Raw genomic sequence first — 16,970 nt, forward strand, 5'->3', positions numbered from 1 at the left:
ATTAAGGTGTACTTGAGAGTTCCCAACCACACAATTATTTTAACATGTCATTCTAACTAGATTCACAATAACAGTGGTTTTTAATTTTATGAAGAGACTTTGTCCTAACAAAATGAGAGAATCAGAAATTGGATTTTTATGTAAAAAAATACATTTTTTTGCAAATTATAACTTTCAGCAGAGATCTAATCAGTGAAGAAATTCTTATTAATGTGTATTTATAGGTAAAAGATATGTAAAAAATTAATTCACCCCCAATGCAGTTAAATAATAGCTGTCCTCCATAATGACTGAATAAATATATGGCAAACAGGCTATGAGACTTGTCCACTTCTTTTAAATAAAGTTTGTTCCACAGCTGTTCACAGTCTAGTTATACCTCTGCTATCCATCCTTATCCTGTTCTAAGACTGCCCTAGTAGTCCAGTCTACTTCTTACTTTCTCTAGGGTACAGTTCTACAAGCCCAAACCCAGTCAGTCTAAGAATGAATTAGCTTCCAGGGCACCCTGAAAACTGCAATCTTTGTAGGTTTCTACTTTGGGGACAGACACAGGACCTCATTTTCAGAGTGACACCCTTCCCTAGAGTCTTACTGCATAATGCTGGGATTCATCTCCAGCCTCCAAGGAAGAACATTCTTTCATTTCTTTACCTAGATGTCTCTCTAGCCCCTTTTGTAAAGATTACTGTACTAGAGTACAACTGAGAATAGTATTGTCTAGTCAGCTATTTGCTTGTTCTGAAGTTCTTACTTGTAAACTGTAAAAAAGAAGCAGAAACTTCATTAAATGGGCCAGTTCATCTGGCTTAATTCCCACATCTTACTAGTATTGCATATGATTTTTGATTATTTTAATATTTAACTTATAATTACATGTAGTTAACAGAAAATGTAAGGCAGCTTCTAGGATGCCTTCTATTTTGTCTTTCAACAGAGTTCTTAATCATCTTCTAACTCTATTCAGTTGGTATATAGTCATGGCATTTCAATTTCATTCACTATACACGTAAATAAAATAGGATTGCAAAAAAACATATATCAAAATATATTGAGAAAATAACTTCCAATCCCAGGGAAACATGATGTTTTCCAAATAATTTTAAAGACTTATTACATTATTTTTTATTCATTCGACGACAATTTATTAAATCTTTAGTAAGACAAAACACTGGAAACTGAGCCCTAACACCCTTCTTAAATCTCTGTTATCATGGGAGTACGCCTGATCCTGAAATTGCCTTATAAAATTCTATTTGAACAAAATGTGTTCTCTCTTCTATACCTTATTGTCAGTCCTAATCGTGACTTTCAGTTGTGGTAGTACACGTTCCACTTCTAAACTCCATTCTGCAGCATCTGTTGTAGATTCTAAAATATCTTCTTGTTTGGCAGACTCGTTCAAATCCTAAGAAAAGAAAGATATCACAAGATTGAGAGTTTATTAAAAGAAGTGGTAAAATTTTGAGGCATTTTAGCAGGACTACACAATTTATATCAAGCATGGTAGTGTTAAAATTACAGTGACAGAAGAAATTCTTTTCTGTCCTAATCCATGCTCAAAGAAAATAATGCACCAACTTGGTAGAATAGCAAAATAAATATTTTTTAAAAGATGCAAATATATGATTCAATTATTTTTACAAAGGACAGTGTTTTTGAGATATCAGAGTGAACTCAATGGGAAATAATTTCAAATGGACAAGCCATGCAGGTATGTTAATTGGTAACAGTAGAGGAGATACAAACACATGTTTGGTAAGAAAACATTGTCTTACTAACAATACAACACCAAATCTGAAAGACAAAAAAGATAAGATCCCAGAGGCAAAGGGCTTATCATTTATAGACTTTGGATTCAGAATTAAAGTAATATTTTTGTTAGGTCAAACTATAATGTAGCTCACAAATGTGATTTAATACAGACCTATTTGACTCTAATAGGGTGGGGCCATATTTCTGCATTTGGTTTCTGCTGCTGAGTAAGAAAATCAATTCATGCCTGTTTTTGAATAAAAAAGAAAATCTTTCTCCCCCCGCTCCCCATTTTCCCAGCCCTTCAAATTTTAGCACCTAGTGTGTAGAAATCTGAAAAAGTAAAAAATGTATAAATTAATGATTTCAAGATAAAGCCTAATGCATTAGTTTTAGTAGCAAGTTTTCCACTTAAGCTCCCTCAATAAATTACAAGAAAATGTGAGGAAAAACATGAAAATTTATTAATATAGAAGAAAAGAAACCCAAGAGACATAAGCAGCCAAATACAGTATATAAAACTTACATAGATTCTAATTTGAACAAGCAATCTGTAAAAAGATGTTGTTGAGACAATCAGGGAAATCTGAATGTGGAAGAGCATTAGACAATATTAAGGAACTATTAATTTTATAGATATGATAATGTCATGGTGGTTGTTTTTAAAAAGGCCTTATAAACTAGAGATAAAAGTTGAAATATTCCAGGAAAAATTGGCAAGATGTCTGAAATTTAACTTTAAAATTATAGGGCAGACCTGTCAATTCCTCTCTGTTGCAGGAATCCACATGGTCTTGGAGTTGTTTTCTGAAAATATACAAAAATATTCTTGACCAAAAGTTAATAAAGGAATCTTTTCTGTATAATTGATTTGGGATCCTTTTTATTTTTACCCAAACGATTTTCCTTTGTCTTATTTAGACACCATGTGTGTTTTTCATGGGTGTCTTGCTGTTAGCATAACAAATGAAAATTAATTTTGTAAAGTAAAAATTTTCTAGATATAATTTACTTATAGGATATTTTTCCTTACATGATATTACCCTACTATCCCCCCTTTTTTGATTAATGGAGGCTTTTGTAAATTTTATAATGCAGTCTTGATAACTTTAAATTTTAATTTTTTGCACAAAAATATGACTGCTTTAGGTTCATTGCATGTTCAGGAATTTTACCATGAGATGAACTACCAATAGAAATTTTAGTTACTAATTTAGGAAAATTTTTTGTCCAGTACAATTAAATTTTCTTGAATATTCACTTATTTCAATTAGCCTATTTAAATTAATCTGAAAACTTGATTATTAGAAACAGTCCAGAGATGGAAGACGCTGACGACGCCTTGCCACACTAGCAGTCAGCATCTGTGCGTTGCAGCAGGTTGCCTAGGACCAACCAGAGAGGGTCGGATCTGCATTGCCACCATGTGCCCACCATCCAGATATCATTGCTGACATGTACACGTAAGGAACTGTTTGACATTGAAACGGGGACTCAGAACTGTTGGACACTGAAATTGGGATTCAAACATTTTTTGTTATTATATGTTTATTTCTAGTCTGCAGAGGCAAGATTTTTTAAAGGAAAGAAATGGGGGAAAAATAGATACAGAGGCAAAGAAGCATTGAACAGACTGTCAAACTACAGCGGGAAGGCAGGGGAGGTTGGGGGAGGGGGGTGGCTGCAAGAGATCAACTGAAGGACTTGTATGCATGCATATAAGCATAACCAATGGATACAAGACACGGGGGGGGAGGGGGCAGGTAAAGGCATGTACTGGGGGGTAGGGGGACCTGGGGGGGAGGTCAATGGGGGAAAAAAAAGAGACATATGTACTACTATTGTAATACTTCAAACAATTAAAAATTAATTAATTAATTAATTAAAAATAATAAAATAAAATTATAGGGCAAATAAAGGAGGGGTGCTTTAAAGAAAGCACAATTGACAAAATGTTAGCCATTGAAACTGGGTAATGTTGCATAGGAGTTCATTATCATATTCTCTCTAATTTGGTATATGTTTGAAATATACCATAATACAAAATTTAAAAATAAAAGACTATATATACTATATCAACAACCTCATGGTGAAATTACATTCCCAATGTTAATTTATGTCACTAACACACTTCTCAAATGAAAGCTCATTAGACTAATCTTTCTAATCTAGTCTAAAACTAAGTATAAGAATAACCTTCTATTGGAATTTATATTTTAGTGGGAGCCTGAGGTCTTCAGGGACTTTGAACTCATTCCCAATTGAGTCTCCAGGGCACTGCTGACACAAGAAAGCCTCTTTCTTCTACCTCCTAGCTCAGATTAGCAGGTTCTAAATAGACTCAGAGCCTTCAAAGGGACATATATTACTTTTAGTTCAGAAATTCAGGGAGCTTTATAGTCTAACCACAATTAAAAGATGGATAACTAATATATGCTTTTACATTTTACAATATGTGGTCTGAATTTATTGTTATTCTATTTAAACAACCAGAAGAATAAAAAATAGAAGATTAATTTAAGAGAAGTAGAATGTGGAAACTCTAAATAAAAAATGTTCAATATTCTACTGTAAACATTTCAGTGCTCCTTTAAATACAGAAACATTGTATTATTTTGATTACTTAATAGAATGCTATGTACACCTATATATAAATTGAATCCAGGGTAGCATAAGAGCACCACAGCTAGGAAGGGGCGACAGTGTTCACTAAGTAGACATGTGTGAAGTTATTTGAGAGTATATGTGATGGCAGAAGGAGAGATGCTGGATCTCCCAGTTGAAACGTAGAGCCATGGCGAAAGGTCTTAGTCATAAAACTCCACATTGACACCCTTGAGCATGCATATACTTTGAGGAGCCAGGTAATTGCATCTTAATGGCACATCCCATTACTTGTTCCCAGCTCTAGGAAGCTGAATTTTCACTGGCTCATTTTCTATAGCAAACAGGGTAGATTTATGGGTATGGGGGCAGGGGTGGGAGGATGTATGCACTGCTAGTGGTATAAAGCCTGACATCTGGTGCAGGTGTGTGGTATATACACAGGTTTGCTCCTGCCAGGATTATGGACCCCCATGTCTCAATCCAACAGAGCCAGGCTAAGCCAAAGGGGCATATCCTCTGAGCAGCAGTTTTGTATGATTCTTAACAGAATGTAGATATTCTAGGCACTGATTTAAAAATACGTTTTATTTGCCCTGGCTGGTGTGGCTCAGTTGGTTGGGCATTGTCCCATGCACTGAAAGGTTGTTGGTTCAATTCCCAGTCTGAGCACCTGCCCAGGTTTTAGGCTTGATCCCCAGTAAGGGGTGTGCAGGAGGCAGCCCATCTATGGTATGTTCTGCTCTCACATTGATGTTTCTCTCTCTCCCTCTCCTTTCTTCTCTAAAAATTGATTGCAGGTCTTAAAAAAAAGAAAAGAAAAAATAGGTTTGATTTATGGAGCCACTCTTTGGGTGAATTGAAGTTGGTTATTACTGATTAAATCCCTGAGCCAATGCTTCCAACCCCATGCCCTCATTCCCACCTCTTCTTCTTTCATTCAACCAGGAAGGTGGAGTCCAGAATCCCCAAACTAGGCCAGAGAGGGTACCCATCCACATTCTCACTTTCTTCAGGCTTGAACATAGAATTGTTCAAGTTGGCATAACATACTCAAAAATTTTACTCAAGGAAGGGCACATTTCCCTAATATTCACAAATGCAAATGGGTTAGCAGTGACCCTGTATGAATCTGACTCATACTCTAAGAGTAGGGTACATGGAGATCAAACTCTCCATTAAGATATCCCTGTGTATACGTTCTTTGTTTTTATATGGGGCCCTTTAGTAAGTTGCATTTACTCTTTTTAGCTTATTATCTGGTCCCTTAAGCAATGATTTGCTCTCTCCTATTCCCAATGTTCTAAAATGTTTTGATGTAGCAGTTTTCTTCACTCCTAGGCCACAGTTAACACACTGGGGGAAATAGCCCAGTTACTAAGTGAAGAAAAGTCAAAAAGAGAACATTAAGCTTGATGGAGCAGCATTAACTGGTTCAAACTATATAGCCTCTTTCTACTTCCATGTTACACATCTATTTCATAACCTCATTCCTCACTCAAAATTTCCTAGTGCCTGATAAGTGGATACATTGACTGAGCAAGCCCTACAAAGTATAAATCATTTTAAAGCTATATACCATGCCTTGGTTATAATACATACTTTGGGAAAACCTTTCCTTTCCAACTGTTTCTCCATTTAATAAATGGTATTTTATGTGAAGCTATTAGTAAAAGAGAAATAAACTGCTGTTTCCATTTAATCAAAATTTTATATCATCATGACACAGTCCCTCTCTGAAATAACATTAACTAAGATAAAGAATAGCTCTGGGGAAATTGCGTTTTCCAGTTAATGCTGCTGAAGAAACAATTAGAAGCTCAATAATACACAGGCTATCCAGAAGTCTCATTTATAATTAATTAATTTACCAATAAGCTATTTGTTAAGCTCACCATAATATGCAAGGTGAGAATCCAGGCACTGTGCTCAGTGTGGAAAGATAAAAGGATTTAATCCAGGCCTGCATAGAGTTTACAGCCTATTAGGACGAGTCTGAGGCTAGTTAATGGGGGTAAAAATTGGTCCTAAGAAAAAGAAACTGATGAGAACTGACTCTAATACTGCCAAAGGAAGAATTAAAGACAACAGTGTAAACCATCCCATAACAACCTTGGACTACAATAGTGGGGCATGTTCCAGAATCAAGCATGCAGTGTTACTGGCCTGCTCAGAATCCTTTCCAGTAAAGTAATCTCCTCTTTTCCCAGGTAATATTAATGGGATGATTAAGCATCTAAAGAAATACTATGTTCTCTGTGTGTGTATGCATATATAAATGAAAGTATTTCCAAAACTTGTCTAATTATGAATACCCTACAACACTTTCCTTGATCACTGATTGAGAAACAACCTGTTAGTAAAGGGAAAATACACTAAGTGGCCAGATTACTATGATCTCTGATAATAATCTGGCCACTCAGTTTACATATATATTACAGGCCCAGTGTATGAATTCATGCATGGGTGGGGTCCGGCCAGCCTGGCAATGGGGAGGGGAAGGGGACATGGGCGGTTGGCTGGCCTGCCTGGTGGTCGAACTCCTGGTCGAGGGGACAATTTGCATATTAGCCTTTTATTACATAGGCTATACAACTGAGTGGCCAGATTATTATGTGTTCAGAGATCATAATAATCTGGCCACTCAGTGTATATGGCTGCATGGGCGAACCCAAGAGTGAAGCTCAAGGCTCATGCATCCTTGAGAAGACATTTCCTTGGAAATGAAGATCCCAAGTCGGAAGTTACAGAGAAATCACAAGTTCAGTTGGGGCCAGTAGAACGTAGATCACAAGGGCCAGGACAGAAACAGAATTCACAGACTTCCAGGTGAAAATGGGAGATGAAGGGAGGGCCAGAAGATCCCAGCACTAAACTAGTAATGAAGCAAGAGCAAGTGGAGATGCTTGAGTCTTCAATTACCAAGCCCATCCCTATCTCTTACTAGGAGGATGAGGCACCACTGTCAGACTGGATACTGGATATGACTGATCTTAGGCAAAATGATAACAGACAGCCACAACTTTATGCATTCTTGTCTATTTTTAAAGCATTCCAATAGCTTCTCTTGTTATCAAGATGCCAAGGGATCACCTTTGGATATTTCCTTGATTGCCTGGTGTAGCTCTTCCTTCTCCTAAACAGCTGTGGGTTTGGAAACCTAATATCTAGGATTGTTAGAATTTAGGCAAAGAAAGAATACAGGAGGAGAGGGCGGAAAGTGAGAACTCGAGCAAGTTGGGACTCTTCATAGAAATTTTAAAAAATGGAAGTGGTTATATATACTTATTTTGGTTGCTCAGAGGCTTTTTTTTTTTTTTTTCATTCTTCCTAATTTCATGCTTTGTTAAAGACAGGATAGGTGGCCAAGAAGCTAAGAAGTAAATATAGTATATATGGTATTACCATAAATTAAACAGGATTTCTCCTAAGGGTATCTAGTGTCCCTCTTTCTTTAGCATCTATCAATAAAAGACAATCTAGAAAAGCTAGATAGAGGGATAAACCACAGTTCTTTCAATCAAGAACAGTGTTCCCTCAAAATCCCATGATTTTAGCAAATCATAGTTAAGGCAGAGAGTGAACTCCTTTCACGTCCCTACAAGTTAATTATTCTTCATGATTAAAGCAGCATAACTCATGAGTGTGATTCACTATTATCTTTCCAAATTAGGTTTTATATGATTTAATAACATTACTATGAAGAAAAATGTTTAATACCATACAAAAAGTATTTTCACATTTGTTCTGAATAACTAAATTAAACCCTGGCTATTATCTATCAAAAGTAATAGATGATAGCTTCTGTCTGTGAATATATTAAGTTCATAAAGGTCTTTTAAGTTCAATTTTAAGGCTATAAAAAAATGTATCCTGACTTATAATGTGAACTAAGATTTGAATAAATTATGCTCCTATAAATAAAATAAAAAGAAAGCTCCCCAAATTCAAACAAAATCAATTTAATTTTCCAATAAGAAATCTGAAATTACTTTTGAATGAGAATTTAACTTCCAATATTATTTCTCTTTAACTTATCAAACACCTACCTTTGTTACTGCTTTAGCTACTTTAATGTACACTCAGTGGTAAGGTGAAATCATCTCTGAATTTTTACTTTTCTCAAAATAAAACCAAAATAAACTACCCTAAGAAGTATGTATGGAGAAACTACTATAGACATTATCTTGGTGTTGTAGATTATGCAAAATAAGTTTAATTATTTATGGCCTTAATTCTATAAAATTTGTTTTCTTTGAAATGGCAACTTCATGGATATGCCAATGCCCAATACCTTTGAAGGGCTCAATTAATATACCTTCTGAAAGGTACATGAAAGTCCAACTAACTGTCAAGATTAAATATGTAGTCCCAAGACTCAAGGAAGAGGGAATTAAGTTGAATTGAGAATCACCACAGGATGGTGTAAATGGTAGAAGGATGGGTTCCATCTCTGCTCAAATCCCACCTCCATCACTTATTTGCTATTGGTCAAGTTACTTAACCTTTCTAAATCTCAGGGTTCTTGTCTGTAAAATGGGGATGATACTAGTATCGCTCTCATTGGAAGGGCTGATGTGTGGGTTAAGGTAGATGAAGCATGTAAAAGGCTTGCACAGTACCTAATACATAGCACGCCCCCAATATATTAAAGCAGTTATTCTTTTTATATGCCAAGCATGGTACTTTGTTTCACATATGGGTTAGGTGCCCAATAGTAACATCATGAATCAAGGAAGTCTTATTCCCATTTTTGCAAATAAGTAAAGTGAGGTAAAGAGTAGTTAGGGAATTTTCCCAATGTCGCATCATTACTGTCAGGCCGTAGGCTCTGTTACTCTAGAGCACAGATGCTGAAACATCTTCTATATGCCTATCAATCCTTTGTCATGTAGGTTACAACTATATTCCCCTGGTTTATCTCTTGTCATTTACTTTATGGTGTTCCCCACTCCAACACACCCCTCTATATATAAGGTTTTAATTTTTATGTAATTCAGATTTACCAGTAGTTTTCTTTCATGGTTTTTGGTTTTCTTGCCATGCTTAATCATGCCCATTTCAACTCATGAATATAACACTTGTCACTCATGTTTTTGATTTTGTTCATCATTTTTTAATTTGTTGATCTATGGGGCTTTATTTGTGCATAAGATATGAGGGAAGAGTCCACCTTTTTTCCTAAACTGATAGTTTGTAATCCTATAACCATTTAATGGAATAGTTCCATTTTCCACAATGATTTGCATTGTTTCATGTATTAATATCACTGTACATTTGGATTATTTTATGAACTCTGCACTATTTCATTAATCTATTTCTGTGTATGTTTTTTCAGACTTAGAAAAAAATTACACTGATAGAACAAAAAATTCCGATATATCCTTCAACAGATTCACCAAATAATAGCATCTTATATAATCTCAGAGCAATTATGCATAAAGGAATATAATGTTCATATCTGCATGCTAAGATTTGTGGACATTTTCACATTTTTATTTGTACTTTTTTTTCAATAAGAGCAGGTAAAATTATAAGTTTGATTAACTTCCAAAAATTAGAGGGCACAGGTGGTAAATGCTATAGGTATCTGAGTAAGAGACGGAAGTGCATTGTAATGGCAACATGAGGTTTCAGTGTAACCTCACAAAGATATATGGAACAATAGGTAGAAAAGAGACAAGCCAAGTGTTTATAATCAAGAAAGCATCATAAAGCCAAAATAGGTATAAACATGACTTGTGAAGATCACAATGAGGAGAGAGACTAGGGGCTTAGCAAGGTAAATATTGCAGAGCAAAAAAAGTTGAATACCATGTGAAAAACCTTAGAAGCAAGGCTCAGGAATGTGAACATTGTCCTCTAAGCCAGAGGGGAGGCAAAAACTCATAAGGAAGGTGCAATGCCTTTTTTTATGCAAGAGATCTTTGTTTAGTCCCTACTATAACCCAAGTACTGTTCTAAGAACAGGAAATAAAATGATAAAAATTCTCATAAAAAACATTCTAGTGATGTCTTATGAAGATTTATGGGTCATAGAATTAAATGGGATTGGGATGATAAAGTAAGATGTTATGTAAGAAGCAGAATTTGAGCTAAACCTTGAACATTTACTAGTATGAGTCGGGTACAGAGATAATGTCAAGATATCCTATATAATAAAGACGTAATATGCAAATTGACCACCATGCCCTCGCACAAGATGGCCGCCCCCATGTGGTCACAAGGTGGCCACCCTCATGTGGTCACAAGATGGCCGGCAGTTGAGGGCAACCAGGCCACCAGGGGAGGGCAGTTGGGGGGGACCAGGCCAGCAGGGGAGGGCAGTTAGGGGTAACCAGGCTGGCAGGGGAGGGCAGTTGGGGGCAATCGGGCCTGCAGGAGAGCAGTGAGGCATTGATCAGGCTGGCAGGGAAGTGGTTGGGGGTGATCAGGCTAGCAGGCAGAAGATTTGGGCAGTGGTCAGCAAACTCTTTAGTCAACAGAGCCAAATATCAACAGTACAACGATTGAAATTTCTTTTGAGAGCCAAATTTTTTAAACTTAAACTTCTTCTAACACCACTTCTTCAAAATAGACTCACCCAGGCCATGGTATTTTGTGGCAGAGCCACACTCAAGGGGCCAAAGAGCTGCATGTGGCTCACGAGCCGCAGTTTGCCAACCACTGGGTTAGGGACAATCAGGCAGGCAGGCAGGCAAGTGGTTGGGAGCCAGCAGTCCCAATTTGTGAGTTGGACATCCCCCAAGGGATCCCAGATTGGAGAGGGTGCAGGCAGGGCTGAGGGACACCACCCACCCCCCAGTGCATGAATTTTGTGCACCAGGCCTCTAGTTTTATTTAAGAGACAAAAGAGGAAGGATAGGAAGGGATGGATGGGAACAGCTGTGTTCATGAGGTGTTTGGAAACCTATAAAAGGATCTGTTTACCTGTAATATAATTATTTCAGTGGAAAAAAATAAGGTTGGCTATGTGGACAGTTATTCAAATGCAAAGGATCTTGAAAGCCAGACCCCAAATTTATTGTTTTATAATCTATATAAATGAACCTGTAGGCATTGAAAACTATCAGAAGTTACTGATGTCAGAATGCCCTGGTAAAAGTCACATTTTGGTAAGACAGAGGAGTATGGTAAAATATATTTTCAATAAAAGGGGTGGGGTGGGAGCATAGGATTAAAAGATAACGACTAACGACCATTTAGGAAATTACTGTTACATAATTCAGAGAGGAAGAATACCTAACTTTGAAACACAGCTGAAGGGATGGATATGAGAGATATTTCAAAGGCAGCATCCATAGGTATTAGTGGCTACAACCCCTGGATGAAAATGAATCATGAATCACACATTCAAAGCACTAACACAGGTAGGGGTGAGAGGTTATGGGTGTGTGTGGGTTTAAACATTATAGGTTTATAGAGGACTGAAAAAAACAAACAAACACATACTCTAGGTGCCCATATAAAATGTTGAGTTACATAATAAATATCTCCTATCAGAGTTGATTTGGAAAATATAACCTATCTACACTAATAAAAGAGAAACATGCAAATTGACAGTACCTCCACTATGCCCACCAGCCAATCTGGAGCAAATACGCTAATTAACCCAACCAAGATGGCTGCAGCCATGGAGCAAGCAGGAAGCTTGGGTTTCCCCGGCAATTGAGGAAGCCAAGCTTCCCGCCCGCTCTGGCCGGCCCTGGCCTCTGCTCAAGGATACAAAGTTTCAATTATAGAAGTTAAATAAATGCCAGATACCAGGGCCTCCACTTGGGTCGCCAGGGGGTGTGGCTGGCCTGAAAACCACCACAGGCCCCTCGCCCAGGCCGCCCCACGCCCCAAGGGAACCCCCACCCTGATCCGGGACACCCTTCAGGGCAAACCAGCTGGCCCCCACCCGTGCATCAGGCCTCTATACTATTTAATAAGAGTAATATGCAAATTGACCATCACTCCAACACACAAGATGGCTGCCCCCGTGTGGTCAAAGATCCTGCCCCCATGTGGGCACAAGATGGCCACCACAAGATGGCCAGCAGGAGGGGACAGTTGGGAGGGACCAGGCCTGCAAGGGAGGGCAGTTGGGGGCAATCAAGCCTGCAGGGGAAGGCAGTTAGGGGTGACCAGGCCGGCATGGAGGGAAGTCGGGGGCGACCAGGCCTGTAAGGAAGGACAGTTTGAGGGGACCCAGGCCTGCAGGGGAGGGCAGTTAGGGGTGACCAGGCCTGCAGGGGAGGGCAGTTAGGGGCAATCAAGTTGGAAGGGGAGCAGTTAGGCATCTATCAGGCTGGCAGGGGAGTGGTTAGGGGGTGATCAAGCTGGCAGGCAGAAGCAGTTAGGGACAATCAGGAAGGCAGGCAGGCTAGCAGTTGGGAGCCAGCAGTCCTGGATTGTGAGAGGGATGTCCGACTGCCCATTTAGACACGATCCTACCGGGATCGTGCCTAAACGGGCAGTTGGACATCCCTCGAGGGGTCCCAGATTGGAGAGGGTGCAGGCTGGGCTGAGGGACACACATCCCCGTGCACGAATTTTGTGCACCAGGCCTCTAGTCTATTTATAAAATGACAACTCTCAAATAATTGCTGGGGAAAATCATTATATCACTTTTCTTCAAATTCCCCTTATTTATTTCTGTAGGAGAGACCTTATGTGACAGCAGATTTAGTATAGTGGGCCTTCAATAATAATCCATGTCACAGATTATGAAAATAAAATCATGGTATCATCAGGGCTTCCAATTTACATCAAAATCAAACTTCTTGGTAAACTTACATCTTATGTAAGCTTCTAACACAAAAATACTCATGGCAATCTAGAAACTGATTAGTATTGAGAGAATGTGGCTCTTTTTTATTCTTCTATAGCAATAAGAATGTCAGTAACTAATCCCAATCTCCAGGAAAGGAGAAAGTTGCACAAAATAAGAAATGCATCAAGGGTAAAATCTATGCCAGCCCCATAACAGGTGCTGTCCACAAGTTATTATGGTAATCTCTAAACAACCCTGGGAAGAATCCTGTCCCCATTTTACAGATAAGAAAGCGGAATCATAGAGAAGTTAATTTACTCTAGTCATGTGGCTAGAGTTATGCAGTCAGGATTTCATCTGTGACTACTATTTCAGCCACAGAATCTACAAACCTTGAAGTTATGGACACTTATTTGGAAGGAACCTTGAAAAGTCCTTGCCCTACTTCTGGATAGACTCGCAATAAAACCAGGATGAAAATAAGGATCTTTCTTATTTCAAGTGTAGGTTTAAAAATTACACTAAAGATCAAGCAAAACTCTCTTTTACACCCAGCAAGAGCTGCTGTTTGAGCCTCCTTCTGAGCAGTGAGTACAGGTTTTTCCCTCTAACCTACATTTCCTATTCACCTCCAGATGTACAACTGATGGGTTGGTGCAGGTTAGTCACTAGAGAAATAAAAGCACCTACTCAGTCATACTGTGTTCCATCACACTTAAACATGTCATGTTTTCATTGTTTCCCCTGGGAAATAATAGATTTCTCACAGTAGGACTAACATTCAACTGCTTTAGGAAGGAAGAAGAAAAAAACATTTTCCTCAAACAGGAAACTGTGCTAACTTATGGGGCAAGTTATATTGTAGAACAGTATTTTTCCCCTATATTACTCAGAAAGGAAATTTTGTCGAGAATTGTAAATAATATGTAAAATGAAGAAAATTTAAAGTATTTAAGATATTAAGCAAAGTAGATCCATTTTCTTCCTCTTTTTGATTACAATGTTGCAAACTTGCTACGATGACACTTTTTATTCTAAGCCTAGATTTTTACATCCTTACAGCTTTGCTTTTTAAGCTAAATATTCTCTCATTCTCGGTACAATGCATTTTTTGCTAAGTAATTAAAAACCAATTGTGCTTAAACCTTTTCAGATAGTTGGTTTTATGCTGTCTAACTCAGGAGTTGGTTTCTAAAACCTCAAATTTAGCATCTCAAGGAAGAATGGTATCTATGGCATGTTTAAAAAAATGTTTTGAAATGAAGTGATGGGCATTTAAAAATAGAATTCAGAGAGCGTGCAGCTTTCCTCCCATCCTTCACTGGGGGAGGAGAATGACACATCTGTGTGAAGCTGCCAGAACACTGTTGCTGTGATTCTATGGAGCTTCAGAATGGAGGGGAGCTACAAAGACCACTCATAATTACATCATCGTTGCTAAACATGCAGGCAGTTTCCAGTACACATACTCAAGTTAGAAACAGAAATGACAGGACACCCCTAACACCAGAGCCTCCCTTCCCTGTCCCCACCCTTCACATCTCTGAACATTCCACCGCACCCCTAACCATTACAGGCCCTGCCCAACTGTCAGAGCTTCAATACCGAGCCAGTGTCCTCCCCATGATCACTGAGGGAGGCTTTGGCTAAATGCAGATTTCAAAAACACGCAGGAATCAGAGGGAAAGAGTGAATATAAAACTTTCTGGGCTAGTCTTAAAGCCTAATATCCATCCATAATAATTTTTCCTTCTAAGAAAAGCTATATCAAAATTAAAATAACTAACCTGCAAATGAAATTTTGGAAGATAAAACAATCCCTCACTAATTGTAGGAGTTATCTTCTTGATAATTTTATTTGGCAAAACCATAATTGGGATAAGAGAATTAGAGCGGAAAACCATCCAATAAGAATGGTTTTAAATACATAGGGTGGGGCAAAAGTAGGTTTACAATTGTGAGAACACAAAACACAATTTATTCTTGTATTATTATTATTCATTGATTATTGTATTGTTTTCCACTAGAGGCCCGGCGCATGAAATTCGTGCACAGGGGGAGGGGGTATGTCCCTCAGCCCAGCCTGCACCCTCTCCAATATGGGACCCCTCAGAGGGATGTCCGACTGCCCGTTTAGGCCCGATCCTACCGGGATCGGGCCTAAACGAGCAGTTGGACATCCCTCTCACAGTCCAGGACTGCTGGCTCCCAACTGTTTGCCTGCCTGCTTTCCTGATTGCTCCTAACCGCTTCTGCCTGCCAGCCTGATCACCCTCAAACCACTCCCCTGCCAGCCTGATTGATGCCTAACTGCTCCCCTTCCAGCCCGATTGCCTCTAACTGCCCTCCCCTACAGGCCTGGTTACGCCTAACTGCTTTCCCCTGCAGGCCTGGGTCCTCCCCAACTGCCCTTCCCTGCAGGCCCAGTCGCCCTGAACTTCACTCCTCTGCAGGCCTTGTCCCCCCACAACTGCCCTCCTCTGCAGGTTTGATCGCCCCCAAAGGCCCTCCCTTGCAGGCCTGGTCCCTCCCAACTGCCCTCCCCTGCTGGCCTGAACACCCCCAACTGCCCACCCTTGCAGGCCTGATCCCTCCCAACTGCCCTCCCCTGCTGGCCATCTTGTGGTGGCCATCTTGTGTCCACATGGGGGCAGGATCTTTGACCACATAGGGGCAACCATCTTGTGTGTTGGAGTGACAGTCAATTTGCATATTACTGTTTTATTAGATAGGATTAGATAGGATAGAGGCCTGGTGCAAGGGTGGGGGCCAGCTGGTTTGCCCTGAAGGGTGTCCCAGATCAGGGTGGGGGTTCCCTTGGGGCATGGAGTGGCCTGGGTGAGGGGCCTGTGGTGGTTTGCAGGCCGGCCACACATCTCCGGCAACCCAAGCTGAGGCCCTGGTATCTGGCATTTATTTATCTTCTATAATTGAAACTTTGTAGCCTTGAGCGGAGCCAAGCCTCCTGCTTGTTCCATGGCCTGGCCGCTGCCATTTTTGTTGGAATTTACTTATCTTATATAATTGAAACTTTGTAGCCTTAAGTGGAGGCCAAGGCAGGACAGAGCTGCAGGAGCTTGGCTTCCTCCATCACTGGGGGCAACTCAAGCCTCCTGCTCTCTCCAGCTCCGTGGCTGCCACCATTTTTGTTGGGATTTATTTATCTTCTATAATTGAAACTTTGTAGCCTTGAGTGGAGGCCTGGGCCCGCCAGGGTGTGCAGAAAGCTTGGCTTCCTCCATTGCCAGGGAAACCCAAGCCTCCTGCTCGCTCCATGGCTGCAGCCATCTTGGTTGGATTAATTTGCATACTCTCTCCTGATTGGCTGGTGGGCATGACTTGTGGGTGTAATGAAGTGATGATTAATTTACATATTACTCTTTTATTAGATAGTGTAGACTTATTTTTGCCCCACCCTGTATTTTTTTAACTTTTAAAATAAATAAATGTTCTGAAAACCAACTGCTTTCAAAACAAACCAATTTAATCACTGTAAAGGATTCACTTCCATAGGAGGAACTATTTTCTTAGCACAGTTTCAATGTTCATGAAACACTACTGCTGTATCCATATCCAATTAGGAAGACATTTCAAAGTTTAGTCAATGGCCACACACTGTCTCTTTACAAATTCCTCACATTAGCAGTTACAGGCTTCAAATATGTTTCAAAAGTCAGGAAGATGGATCACCAGGTCACCTTTCAAGGAAGAACTTGCTGCTCAGCTGCAGGGAAGGTGGCCAGCAAAGTGTTTCCTGCTGTCAGCTCCTCAGGCTCTGCCTTACCTGTAGAAAGCCACCTTACCTGGAGCTATGTCCTCCCCTGGGCAGCCTGCCTCCAGGCACTGAGCCAAG

General features: G+C 39.5%; 1 protein-coding gene across 1 annotated transcript in view; it reads right to left on the reverse strand.

The window, feature by feature from the left end:
- IFT57 (intraflagellar transport 57) overlaps nucleotides 1-16,970 on the reverse strand; it is a 73,977-nt gene that overhangs the window by 34,381 nt on the left and 22,626 nt on the right. Inside the window, exon 6 of the mRNA XM_080654748.1 lies at nucleotides 1,286-1,408. Coding sequence (XP_080510874.1) covers nucleotides 1,286-1,408 — 123 coding nt within the window. The remainder of the gene's footprint in view (nucleotides 1-1,285; nucleotides 1,409-16,970) is intronic.

The sequence above is a fragment of the Plecotus auritus genome (genome assembly GCF_963455305.1).
Source record: "Plecotus auritus genome assembly, chromosome: 2".
NCBI lineage: Eukaryota > Metazoa > Chordata > Mammalia > Chiroptera > Vespertilionidae > Plecotus > Plecotus auritus.